Genomic DNA, 14,129 nt, shown 5'->3' with positions numbered 1-14,129 from the left:
TTATTTTAATTTAATTTAATTTTGTTGCTCCTAACAAATTGTTCCCTTGATGTTAACTCATTTCACTATTGATGTAGACCTTTCCTAGACTGAGCAATCAAACTTAAGAACTAAGGAGACAGAATGTGGGAGAAATAATTTAACCCAAAGAGAATTAACAACACAGCCATTGCAGGTGATTGTAGTTTACTTTGATACAGGTAGCTGGTTAAACGGTTAAACATTGAAGATACCTTTATATTAATTGCATCACCATTGTAGGAATTGGTAAGCAAAAGTAATTTGTCATAAATATTACAAATGCTTCCTTCACTATTATTATAATAAAATTATTTCACGTCTTTCACCAACCTAAAGTGCATTTTGAGTCTGTATTTTCTCATCGATATTTTAACTTAATAAAGGATATTATACAGATTAAAGGCAGCGTAATTATTCCTTCAACAAATCTTTACAATTACAATTACTGTTATGTATACAGGGTGCGGCAGCGTTCATAGCGTAATTTGACTTGCGTAGTACAATGACGTACTGCATGAATGCACGCCAGCTCTTACCGCATTCGTGTACTAATGAGCTTCCATTTCGAGTATGACAGTGATATGGATCGATTGAGGGCACGGCATCGTGCCTTTGCTATTGAACGTTATTTCAAAAATAACTACTCTGTTTTTGCTACCCAGCGTCTATTTCGGCAACATTTAAACTTGGGACGTCATGGGAAAGTTCCAGATGGATGGACCATTGCAACAGACATTTCCAGGTAGAGTAATTTCTCGTTTTGGTGACATTTCCTGAGCCGCCTCAGTGATCTTTCATGTGCAGACTTTTTCCTTCGGGGCCACCTGAAACAAAAAGTTTTCTGAACACATTGTGCCATCATTCCTGAGTTGAAGGATCGCATCAGAACTGCCGTCGGCAATATCCCAGGGAATACGTTACGCCGAGTTATGGCAGGCTTCCAACGCCGCCAAGATGAATGTGTTGTGCAGAGGGGGCATCATTTGACAGGCATCATATTTAAAAAGTAATCCACGCGATGGACAGTAACTTACACATTAGTAAACGTCATACCTTTAACTATTAATTGACATAAGAGGTAATAAATAAATTACAGTTACTACCTTATGGTGTGTTTTTGATATCCTACTATAAACACTGCCGCACCCTGCATATGTATGTATGTATACAAGGTGTATCAGTACAGCGGTGACAAACTTTCAGGCGAGATAAAGTACACCTAGACAATGGGAAATCACATAGGAATACCTGGTCGGAAACGCTTTCCTGACGCGATAGTGATGACATAAAAGTAAAAAAAAAAAAGGACACGAATGGGGTGAGAAAACATGTTTATTATTCGGAGTACAACAAAAACAAAGAAAAACAACATAAAGAGACAACGATCATCATCAAAGAAAATGTTCGAAATTACGACCCGAACCGTGATGCAGGAACCGTGCTTCATGCATCTTCAATACGATCTTCCATTCATGATGCAAATCTTCCATGCGCCAGAGAAGTGAAGCATGCATCACCGTCCGGGATCGTAGTTTCGAACACCTTTTTAATAACGACTATTGTTTGTTTTTGTTCTTATATGTAGGTTTCTGTTGTACTAAACATAATAAAACATGTTTTATCTCACTGTTTGTGTCCTTCCTTTCTTGTTTTTTGTGTCGTCAGTACCGCGCCAGAAATCATGCATTGTTATGATTTTCATTCGTCTAGGTGTACTCTATCTCTCTTGAAAGTTTGTCACCACTGTACTGAAACATCCTGTATATATTTATCATAAACGTTTCTGCACGAGTAATCCTAGAGATTATGTTCCGTAGTTTTACATAACTCAAATGGAAACCAAGCAATCTTCCTTTCACTGGAGTAATCCAGCTATCCCATTTCATTCACATGTACTGTAACACGAATATTTGACCACCAAATTAGTAGCATAAAAATTGATTCACTCATTTAATGACATTTTTGGACACCAAGCGACCTATTCTTTTCAAATAGAAATGCTTGTCAACAAACAAAAGCTCATTCGCCTGCCATTTTTTTCTCTAATTACTGTACGCAGCGTTGTTGCACTTCTACATTTTCATGAACCACTTTGAATTTTAAATTGCGTTTCATATAAATAAAATATAACGTACCAGCATGCATTGCAAATCCGCATATATCTTAGATATTTCTACTTAAAATATGCTGAAATTTTATTCTTATTTTTAATATCATCTAAGAACTACGAGGTGAGTCACAGATACAATTAAACTTTTGATCGCACCGCGTGGTGCAGTTTTACGGCTAAGTGAAGTGAGACAGTGCTTTCGGAAAGCAAAATCTTCAAATTGAAGAAGTGCACATAATACCAGCCAGACTCATCTTATTGCCTTAAACTAAGCTCCGTTTCGAATGTTTTTCCAACACTAAGAGTCCTTACAGAAGGCTTTCTTTCCTGGATATTTCTCGTTGTAAATGGTCATTTTTTGCACTTGGCCACAGTCGATGGTAAAATCCTGCAATTAAATCACGTTTCCTCAGTCTAACGGGCACGTGAGTCTTGCTGAAATGAAAAAATTGAGTTTCAGATTTAATATGCCGCTCATTGTCGGTCTCTACATTATACACTATGACACTACATTTACGTCAAACACTTAGCCATATTTTTTATTCATCGTCTAGTTCTATAATACTTATCTGAAATAGTTCTTTTTAAAAAATATTAGTTGGAAGTATTTTAAATTTGGAAAAGCAAAAGGAAAATGTCAAACGATCTCTTAAAAATTTTTGCTTCTGCTCAGTATCTTGCATTTGATTATCATGGTTAATGACAGGTACTTTAAGCAGTTATACTGGTATTAATTTCATTATTGAGAAAGGACTGGGCACATTAGAAGAAAAGCTGCCCTTTTAATCAGAAAACTTCCCTGCATTTAAGGTCATTATTTTCAACAACATAAGATGATAAGGTGTGCTTTATGGAATCTATGGAGGACAAGAGGTAGAAAAAGCAAGCTATCGTGAAAGAAGAAAAGTATGGAATAAATGATATTAGAAGCATTTAGCTAAAATTATAAGTTTTCTGTAAATTTTCATTCATTGTCGGAGGAGACCATTAAATATTTCAAAGCTTATCAATTGGTTCCTAGAATTTTTGTTTCCTTTTATTGCTGCTAAATCTATCCAAGTATCTTCTTCTTTCAGTGAATTAGCTTTGTAAAAGGTATTTTAATTTCGCTGGAAATTTCTCAGCTTGACTTGAAGCTGATAGTTTCAAGCATCCTTGATCACTAGGGATCTAAAGAGACACTCTCTCGTGTTTCCTGAAGGAAATTTTGAGAGGGTTTCTTCTCGTGTTTACTTTAGGATTCCATTGTTTCCTTTTTTGTTTCTTTTAGAAAACGTAAGACATTCCCAGTGCTGCAGATCTTTGAAATGACTAATCTTATGACTCCCAAATATTATTTTTTTAAATGTTTAAAGTTGTATGTAAACTACAGCCGGTATGTGCGAAAGGCAGGTAAATTCTGTAACATTGAATAAATTTGCTAAAGATTCTTTTAAGAACGAAAATATAATATTTATGTTGCTTGAAAACATACAAAGTGTAACTAGGACCATCGAAAGCAAAAGTATTTAGACCCGTGTGCTATCAACAAGTCAAATTATGTTTAAAATTTAGAACTGAAATCAAACTATCGATATGCACTTTCTTCTACTAAACTAATGGTGAGCTGTCATTGAACAGCACATTATAAAAGTGCAGCAGACGATCTTCTGATACTTCTTTAGCTTTATGCAACGCATAGCATAATGCTCGTACGCAATGTTAAGAGCAGGTTTGAAAAGTCAGTAAAATTCGTGATATTTCATTAATTCTAACCAATTTCTCACAATGACCGTAAAGCTCTTGCTTCCATGTCCGTCTGAGCTATTTACAATCTAAAAGCAGTTAGATGCATAATATTTTTCACACTAAAGCATAATAAAACTGTTAAAAACCTGAAGTGAAATTGAAAATACGCAAGGTTTATGATATTATTCTTTTCCTAGAATTATTTGCTTTTATCCTTTCTTTTATAGGTATTATTAAATTTTCATTTGTATCATTTTATAATATTCGGAACACTGAACTGAGCAGAATAATATTTGTTACTGAAGCCATTCATCCATTTTATCTCTCCGAGTATTTAGCTATCCCTTGAATTTGAATTTATCTCAGATTAAGTATAATTTCTTCTCATGTTTAGAGTATTTTAACGAAATTTTTAGGATACTTTACGTCTCAGATAAAAACAGCAATTTAAAACATTTAGATCTCCAAGTTCCGTTGAATTTGGGCTTCAGTAAACAAATGTTTGACTTTTATATTTTGAAATGTGTACCAAGTAATTTACATCACGTAAAGCGGAAAATTAATTAAAAATTTCCTCTGGACTGAAATTAATTCAGGCATGTCGCAGATGCTTAACGGAAGAATTGACAATGCCTTTGTTTACGGTAAAAAAAAAAAAAAAAAAATTGTTTGCTATCAGCATACGCGCCACTGATATTCTTTTGCTAGGCTTTAAATTATTTAACAGATCCTGAAGGGATATACGCTAATTAGTATGGAGTATTCTAATTTGGTGAGTCTTTGAGACCAACAATTTATTTTGTTGAATTCAGTAATTTCGATTAGAAACCCATCTGTCTTATACAAAGTTCAAATTTAATTTCTGTGAAACAAGATCTTTTTTAACTAATTCCTTATGCCTAACGTATCTTTCTTCTATACGGAAAGAATGAGGTTAATTTCATTCTTTTTTCATTAAATCAGAATAGGTAAATATTAGATCATCAGCTACGTATTACTTCGAATGCAATTATTAGAAGTTCAATTTACAGATCCCTAATTTTAAAGTTTATCTTGCTAGAAATAAAGATGTTGGTGAAATCTAAGGCAATATATTTATTTTTAATACATTTTAAATGGTATTTCACGAATAAGCATTTCATATTTTGTAATGTTCATAACTTCGAAGCAAACAAGTTTGCTATTAATGCCACGTGTTAATTTAGTTAATTATTCTCTTTACTTAGTACCGTATTTTTCGCCGTATAAGACGCACTTTTTCTCCCCAAAATCAGGGGGGAATACCTGCCTGCGTCTTATACGGCAAATACAAAAGCCCACCATGGCCCTCCGCTGCCCCTCCACCTCTGCATACATACCTTACCGCAGGAATACTCGGCCACTCCGTTCCCTTCCACCTCTTGGCGCCGTCTGAGACCAGGAAGCCCCGCTCTGCCTCGCACTGTATTTGGACGGTCTCTGCCTCGCGCTGCGATTGGCTGAGCGAAGAGGCGCGTGCCTTCGCTCGCTCCCGCGCTGGCTTTGTCAACACCTCCTTATAGAAGGAAGCCGGGACACTGGATTGTGACGTCACGCGTAGTCGTCTATGTCGAAACCCCGAGAGAGCAACGAAACAAAACAGGCTGCGCGCTAGTGCCGTACTTAACGTTGATTTCACTATTTGATATAGATACTTGGGTGGGATTTTATTCAGTGATTCAATTATATATAATGAATAATTTAATTACTTCAAAATTTAACACAATAAAATTTGACATAAATTTAAGAATTTTTTGTTTCTTATTTCTTGACTTTGATGAATTATACTTCCTTGTAGGTTTCACAGCAGCATTTAAAAAGTTAAAAATCAGCCATACTAACTCAAAAAAGGAATTTCTGACTTTTCCCTCATAATTTAATATTGCTTTATATTTTTCTAATATTTATGAAAAAAACCCAAATTATCTGCATACAAACTATTACTTATCATTTCATTTTTCTTCCAATCAGTAATTTGTCTTTAAAAGAAAATGGTATAAAAATGCACTAAATTTTGTCTATAATATGCTATGTGTCTTGCAAGTTTCAAATAAATTAGTATATCAGAGGTTTGCTTAGCAAATAATTCAATGTGCAATTTAAAATTATTGCTTAAATCTGTAGAACCAATAATATTAGTTGTATATGTACTTAACTGTATTGTGTTAGTTATATAGCTGAACTTGAAAATAAAGATTCACAAGTGAAAAATAAAAAAAAATTTATTTACAATTTTATGCAAGCAGTCAGCATAACAACACAACACCTAAGTTATAACATACAAATAAGTTAAAACCAGCTGATCTCTTTTTATCAATAAATTATTCAAACTTTCTTGTAAAAATTGAAGCAGAAATCTCATTAAGCATATTGCCATACTAAGAAATCTCATCAATTCTTATTTATTAACAGGTGTGAAAATTTCAAAACTGCTTCTATATTAATTGGGTCTCATCAGAAACAATAAGATGAGACTATGTGACCTAATATTTAAATTTTGATACTGCAAGTTCAAGTTTCTATTCGTTAAATTTCAACCCATTTTGTCTGGCAATTACAAACACCGTTATTAACATTTTACAACAGCCAATTAATAGTTTCAAAATGTATTACGATACTGCCATAATATGGATAAATATCGGGCAAACACTTGAGAAGACCGTCCATTACCATTTAAAACACTTCAGGTGCACAAATGATATTAAATTTTATACGATGGCTATTATTATTTATGAAGCATATAAAGATACATTCAACAGCAAATGGATGTCAGCATCACCAGTATATGTAAAAACATTTATTGATGTTGTGTAAAGGAAGTGATTATCAGTTAATGTTTCAAATATAGAAAAGAATAAAAATGTTTTACCTATGCACCAGTATCCAATTTGAAAGTATCTGGTCACTACATGCAACACAATTTTGTTGTAATTTTTCCAAGCTAAAATCGTGATCTTCTAAGTTACTCGCTATCAGGCTTGTTTAATTTAAGCAAAGAATATATCAAAATGATTTGTCCAGAAAGCCACCAGTCTTAATTATGGGACACCGGTAATTTCAAAATGCACATGAAAATCACAGGTTTGTGAAATGAGTGCTCCTAATCAGAGACACCCTTTATTCAGCCAATTCCCAGAATAATAGTAGGAGTTATTACAAACCTGTTATTTTGTCGCCATGCTGAAACACATAACTGTTATCTTGATAAAGTAATTTATCATATGGTAACATGAAAATTATACTCAAATGATATAAGTAATGGCCACTTAAAGACACAACATAGACCCTTTTTTACACAACAACAAATTAAAGACAAGGAAATGAATTTTTCAATATTTTTAAGTGTAAAACAGTCAGTACATGCCCATATAAAAAATATAAATTATAATGACCCATTCTCAGTATAAAAGCAGCAGTTACCATAAACTTGTCATCTTGTAAGCATGCTGAAACACAACTTTTATCATGAGAAAGCATTTTACAGTATGTTAACACCAAATGATAACCACTTACTAAACATTAAGTGGTAGCCATTTAAATACAACCCAGATACCATTTTATGCAGCAAACACTCAACAGCACGAAAATGAATTTTTCAATATTATCATCTTTCAAGTGCTCTGAATATAAAACAGTCAGTGCATGTCCATATGAACAAAATTATAATGACCCATTCCCAGTATAATAGCAGCAGCTATTATAAACATACAATTTTCTAATCATGCTGGAAACATATAACTGTTACCTCGATAAAACATTTTACCATATGTTAACACAAAAATTATATCAAAATGATAAGAGTAGTGGCCACTTAAAACATAACCCAGAGACATTTTTATGCGATGACAAATTAAAGGCAAGGAAATTCCTTCTTCAATATTTCAAGTCATAGAGTGGATATATATATAAATATATTTATATACGTTTGGTGTGGCCGATTGCAACCAAAATACGAGGTGCACATATACATGTTATAGCAGTCCTATATACAAAATTTCAACGTTCTGAGGCTACTCGTTTTTGAGTTATGTGAGATATGTACGTACGCACGAACGTACGTACATACGTTCGTACAGAAGCCACGAAAAATTCTCTTCAGAATTAATTTTAGTTTAAGTTTTTTTAAGCAGTTTTATAATTTTTTTGAAGGAAAAGAGTATTTTATTCTGTCCTTACGTACAGATATGGTGCAAAAACATCGTTAAATTGCATTCGATAGCGGTCAAAATGGATATTTTCGGTGAAATATGCTGCCTGAAACTTTTCGCGATTACAATACTTCCTTTTTACTTCGTACAAGGAAGTAAAAAGGACATGCCTTCTTCAATATTTCAAGTCATCTAAATATAAAACAGTCAGTATATGTTCATATCAACAAAATTATAATGACCCATTACCAGTATAACAGTGGTAGTTATTATATACATATCATTCGGTAAGCATGCTGAAACATCACTTTTATCAGGAGAAAGCATTTTACCATATGTCAACACCAAACTTATACCCAAATGATAAAAGTAGTGGCCGCACTAAAACACAAACCGAGATACTTTTTTACGCGATGACAAATTAAAAAAAGGACATGCCTTCTTCAATATTTCAAGTCATCTAAATATAAAACAATCAGTATATGTTCATATCAACAAAATTATAATGACCCATTACCAGTATAACAGTGGCAGTTATTATATACATATCATTCGGTAAGCATGCTGAAACATAACTTTTATCAGGAGAAAGCATTTTACCATATGTCAACACCAAACTTATACCCAAATGATAAAAGTAGTGGCTGCGCTAAAACACAAACCGAGACACCTTTTTACGCAATGACAATTTAAAGGCAAGGAAATGCCTTCTTCAATATTTCAAGTCATCTGAATGTTAAACAGTCAGTATCTGTCCATATCAACAAAAGTATAATGACCCATTACCAGTATAACAGTGGCAGTTATTATATACATATCATTTTGTACCCATGCTGAAACATATCACTTTTATCAGGAGAAAGCATTTTACCATATGTTAACACCAAACTTATATCCAAATGATAAAAGTAGTGGCCGCACTAAAACACAAACCGAGACACTTTTTTACGCGATGAGAAATTAAAAAAAGGACATGCCTTCTTCAATATTTCAAGTCATCTGAATGTAAAACAGTCAATATCTGTCCATATCAACAAAAGTATAATGACCCATTACCAGTATAACAGTGGCAGTTATTATATACATAACATTTTGTAAGCATTTTGAAACATATAACTGTTACTTTGATAAAGTATTTTATCATGTTAACACCAAAATTATACCCAAATGATAAAAGTATAAAAGTAGTGGCCACATAAAAACATAACGCAGACACTTTTTTACACAACAAATTAAGGGCAAGGAAATGAATTTTTCAATATTTCAAGTCAATTATAATGATAAAGAATCTTACCATATGTTAACACTAATTTGATATCCACATTAATAATAAGGACCACTTAAAATACAACCCTGACACTTATTTACATAGATGCATAGAAATGAATTTTTCGTTACTATTACTTTTCAAGTGATCTCAAGGTTAAACAGACAGCATACATGAGTAGAAAAAAAATAATAAGGAATTCACAATAATGTGTAACAGTAACTGTTAGATGCGAAAATATTTTTTCAACAGCTAGTATGTGTTAATGCAAAATGTGTTTCCTTAGTTATTCCACCACTAGAACAGCCTAAAAGTTTCCACTGATCTAACCACTCAAGTAACTTATTTAAATAAATATATCTAACATCATCATTTTGCACAGTTAACGGCTTTTGATACTCATTCATCTTATGGTGTCCTTTAAAGATACTTTTGACATTGACTATTGACCACCATGTAGATATAATTTTAATAAATTCAGCTGTTGTTTCGTAATTTAAAATACTATTTTCTTTACCAATAACCATTATTGCCTCTGCAAGACGACTGTCAAATATTTGTAATGCTAGCTTGACATTTTGTCTTTCCAAATTGGTTGGATACAGAGCTTTCAGAGTCAAACCATAACTATATTTTACAATTCTGCCTGCCTCTAATGAATAGAGACTTTTTATGCATGCAAATGCCGCTGTTTCGACCTTGGAAAAATTTTCAAAATTTGGATAAAATAAACATTGCCCAGAAGTTTTTTGATTTATCCAGTTGTTCCTGACACACTTCAAGATGTGCACTGAGTCAATAACAAAAAATAGTGGCCGAGATAAGTCTGCAGGGTTTTTATACACAATACTAATTTTTGGAGGCATACAAAATAATGACATGGCTTTTTTATTTATTGAATTATTGTCAGAGACAACTGCCACAATTCTATAACCTATATTTTCTAAACCAATTATAATTTTCTTAAGATATTGATACCGATCCTCAGCATTTAATGATTTAACTGGTAATATATGTGCCACATCCTTGAAAGGTGATAATAAGCTACGTATCATAAACACATAAGCACTTGTAGCAGCTTTTTCACAGTTGTAGGCCATGCCACACAAATTTCCTCCTTTAAAATCGAAACATGAATTTAAATGCACTTCATCCATCATAATAATTACAGTTTTATCATTTTCTTCTAAATCCTTGCATCTTTGTTTAACATATCCTAAAAAGTCATCATTAAATTGCTCAGTAATAGGATTAAGAGAAAACGTTGAACAAATTCTACGAATAGTACGTGGATGGGGAATAGAAATGTAACCTGAATGTCGTAAAAACTTGTATGCATGCGGTGAGATCGAGTTTAACAAACTGCAAAAAATAAGTAAATCTGGAGTATATCGATACTTCTCTTTCTTTACATTTAGTTTATTTACTTGCTCTGAAAGGAAGTTCAGTTCAGTTTCTTTTTCAGGTAACACTCTTTTCAATTCTGAAAGCATATCATCCACAATTTGTATAGAATTCTTAATATATTCTTCATTTTGTAAGTTATGAGACAGACTTTCAACTTCCTTTAGTACTTCTAGAAACATATTTACATTACTAATTTTTAGAGGGAAAACAAATTTACCAATAGATTTTATAGCGATGTTTTTAATATAAACACATACTGTTAAATCCTCATTTATTACTACCGATTTCTGAATTTCTGGAGCTGGGTCACTTAAAATATCAAGTAACATAGTTGAATTTTCAGTATGTACAGTTGTCCAAAATGTTTCTAAAATCTGATGTTCTAGGCAATTATTGAATTCAATTAAACTTTCAAATGATCGTTCATTATCATACCGTTCTTTCATTTTCAAACTTTCTTCTATCGCTTTCTCCAGGTATTTCTCTTCTAAACGAGCTTTCTTCTTTTCTGGTGACATTCTCGATACAGAATTTGATGACATGTAGGATGGTTCATCAGGGAACTGAGAAGGTATGCATCTTTTTTTCAAACGTGGCCTAGAAATTGGGGCTTTAATTAACTTCGCTGATTTCTCATCATACATTTCGATTTCTCGTATTATTTCATCTGATCGAAAATGTAATTCACATACCTATAAAAGAAAATATTCAAAAATCAACTTGTTGTGAGTACAAAAGTTAGATGCATGTTAAGATTTAGTAACAGAAGTCAATAAGCCCTATGATTTAAATAAATAATTTGATACATAAATACGAATTAAAAAACCAGTAATATCATTTCAATTACGTGTATAATTTAAGTAATTTGTAAAATCTGGAATGTTCATCATAATGATTACAGCTTTATTTACATTTAAAGAAAATTATATATTTGAGATAATTGTTTACAACAAACACTGGTTACCAAATACAAATAATTACCTTAAATACATCATACCAAACTTTCATATATCATTACAAAAATTTTAAAATGAAACCTATTATGATTACTTAGTAGTTCCTTGTCATATAAATTATGATAAATTTGGAATAACTACAGAATCTGCCTGCACAGTATACTAGAAAGCATTTACAAATTATTGGCATTTATGTAACTACTAAATTTAGAATTATTCCTGTTATATGGAACTTTATTTCATTCATAAAACTTTGAAGGAAAATATTTTTTTGAAATGATTAAAACAGGCAAGATTAAAATCTTTCAAACATAAAACTTCTTACCCACAGATCAAAATCTAATATCGTAAGGCATAAACATCACATACCTATCAATAAAAGTAATAAAAAATGTAAAGATACAAAACATAAAAAATGCAGTAAAATTGAACTTACTCTGGTATGTTTAGTAGGTTGAAAGCCATCTTTTCTTCGTAGACTCCTTATCCATTTCATCCGGAGTTCAGTCTCATTTGGAAACTTGAATACAGCCACTTTTGGTCCGTTTTTATAATTACCACGACATGTGGCTACAGCACATTTATGAGGCATCGTATGAAATTATAAAAGCACGAGACAATATATAAAAAAAGCACGAGACAATATAAAAACTCTGTCGCTAACGCAAATAACCGCTCCACGTTCGTCGCTCTTGGCTCACCTACGGGGCTTTGATTTTGTTTGAAGGAGCGAGGTGAGTCAGAGACGACTACCTGTGACATCAGAGCTTCCCCTCGCTTCAGTGTCCCGGCTTCCTTCTATAAGGAGGTGTTGTCTTGGCTCACCTACGGGGCTTTGATTTTGTTTGAAGGAGCGAGGTGAGTCAGAGACGACTACCTGTGACATCAGAGCTTCCCCTCGCTTCAGTGTCCCGGCTTCCTTCTATAAGGAGGTGTTGGCTTTGTGCACTTTTTAGAGTCTTTGTAAGCCAGCGCGGGAGCGGGTGAAGGCACGCGTCTCTTCGCTCAGCCAATCGCAGTGCGGGAGCAATCGGGAGCAAGCGGAGGCGCGGATAGCTGTGAGCTGTTATATATGTAGTATGGTATATCTGAATGAAATATATCATATTTCATACCACCCCATCAAGATGTCGAAGCAGAAGAGACTGGCATATAAAGTTGCTTTCAAGCTGGAAGTAATTAAATTTGCTAAGGAGCATGGAAACAGAGCAGCGGAGAGACACTTTGGGCCACCTCCAACTGAGAAAATGATAAGAGAGTGGAGGAAACAGGAGGATCAGCTCCAAAAGTTGGATAAAAGCAAGCACGCCTTGCGTGGACCAACTGCAAAGTGGCCAGAGTTAGAGGTAGAAGTAAAGGAGTGGATCACACGTCACCGGCAAAATGGACTTTCTGTCTCAACAAAAATGATAATCTATGAGGCCAAACGCATTGCTGTGGAAAAAGGCATTCAGGATTTCACTGGATCACCATCGTGGTGCTATAGATTTATGAAGAGATTAAAGATAGCTCTTAGTATGTTACATGGTTGACATAAAATTTTTCTTAAACTGCTGTTAACTTTATACAGTTGATATAAAATATTTTACTACAGAATTTGGTTTATAATCTTTTTTTTCTAGATTTGCCTCCTTTAAAATTGGGTACGTCTTATATGCCGGTGCGTCTTATACGGCGAAAAATACGGTAATTCTCTACAGTTTTATTACCTCTTTCTATCTTAAGGCTTCGGATCTAAACTGAATATCTCTTAATACCACAGCCGCGGCAGTATTTAAATTTTACTACGGTAAACTTTCCGTCTTTGTAGCTATTAAAATATTTTAGGTTTGAAATTAAGTGATGCATGTTCAAATTATTTAAATGTGAAATTTTAAAGTAGTTAGTGTTTTAGGATTAAGTTTGCTTATAAGCGCTAAAACATTTTTAGTTTTGAAATTACGTGATGCATCCTCAAACAACTTAAATGCGCAACATGCAAACTTTTAAAGTGAATAAAGCGTCAGTATCAAGTTTACTTTCAAATGCGTAGATGTTCTATATCTAGAACACTGTTGAATCATTTTGATCACGCCAGCGGCCGGGCGGTAAAGTCGCTAACACTGGTAGTTCGGTTCGAGCTTCGAATCGCGCGAACGGGCTGGCTGCATGGGCGTTTTCGTGGTTTTCCCCATGTGTAACGTGTATACGAGCCAGTTTCCCTTGGAAAGTCCTCCACGAAGGCATCCCTCCCCTTAGGAAGATAGCCCTCGAGGCTTTGCCGTAATCACACACACACATTTTGATCACGGTGTCAATGTATTCAAAGCTTATAAACATCCTTTTTTTACAAAGCTTTCATAATAATGAAACAATGACGTTTGTTTAAGTGCAACATCTTTACAATCAGCTTGGGACGTAAACAACATTTCCCTTAATTGTTTGTGTCTAAAAAGAAATCTACTCCAAGAACGCAAGAGAAAACTTATATAAGC

At 33.5% G+C, this 14,129-nt stretch overlaps 1 protein-coding gene and 1 long non-coding RNA gene across 2 annotated transcripts in view; both read right to left on the bottom strand.

Annotated features, from left to right (window-relative positions):
* LOC118196193 (uncharacterized) overlaps window positions 1-14,129 on the bottom strand; it is a 361,083-nt gene that overhangs the window by 57,985 nt on the left and 288,969 nt on the right. The gene's annotated exons all lie outside the window — the stretch shown is intronic.
* LOC146993244 (uncharacterized) lies at window positions 9,538-12,389 on the bottom strand. Its single transcript, XM_085807642.1, has 2 exons — window positions 12,092-12,389; window positions 9,538-11,391 (listed from the first exon to the last, which is right to left on the bottom strand). Exons 1-2 carry the CDS (start codon window positions 12,245-12,247, stop codon window positions 9,538-9,540), a joined length of 2,010 nt encoding a protein of 669 aa, XP_085663768.1. The 5' UTR covers window positions 12,248-12,389.

The sequence above is a fragment of the Stegodyphus dumicola genome, chromosome X1, assembly GCF_044657685.1.
Source record: "Stegodyphus dumicola isolate Sdum_Otavi_A_Nest chromosome X1, ASM4465768v1".
In the NCBI taxonomy this organism is placed as follows: Eukaryota; Metazoa; Arthropoda; class Arachnida; order Araneae; family Eresidae; genus Stegodyphus; species Stegodyphus dumicola.
This window is presented reverse-complemented; position numbering and strand designations above follow the sequence as displayed.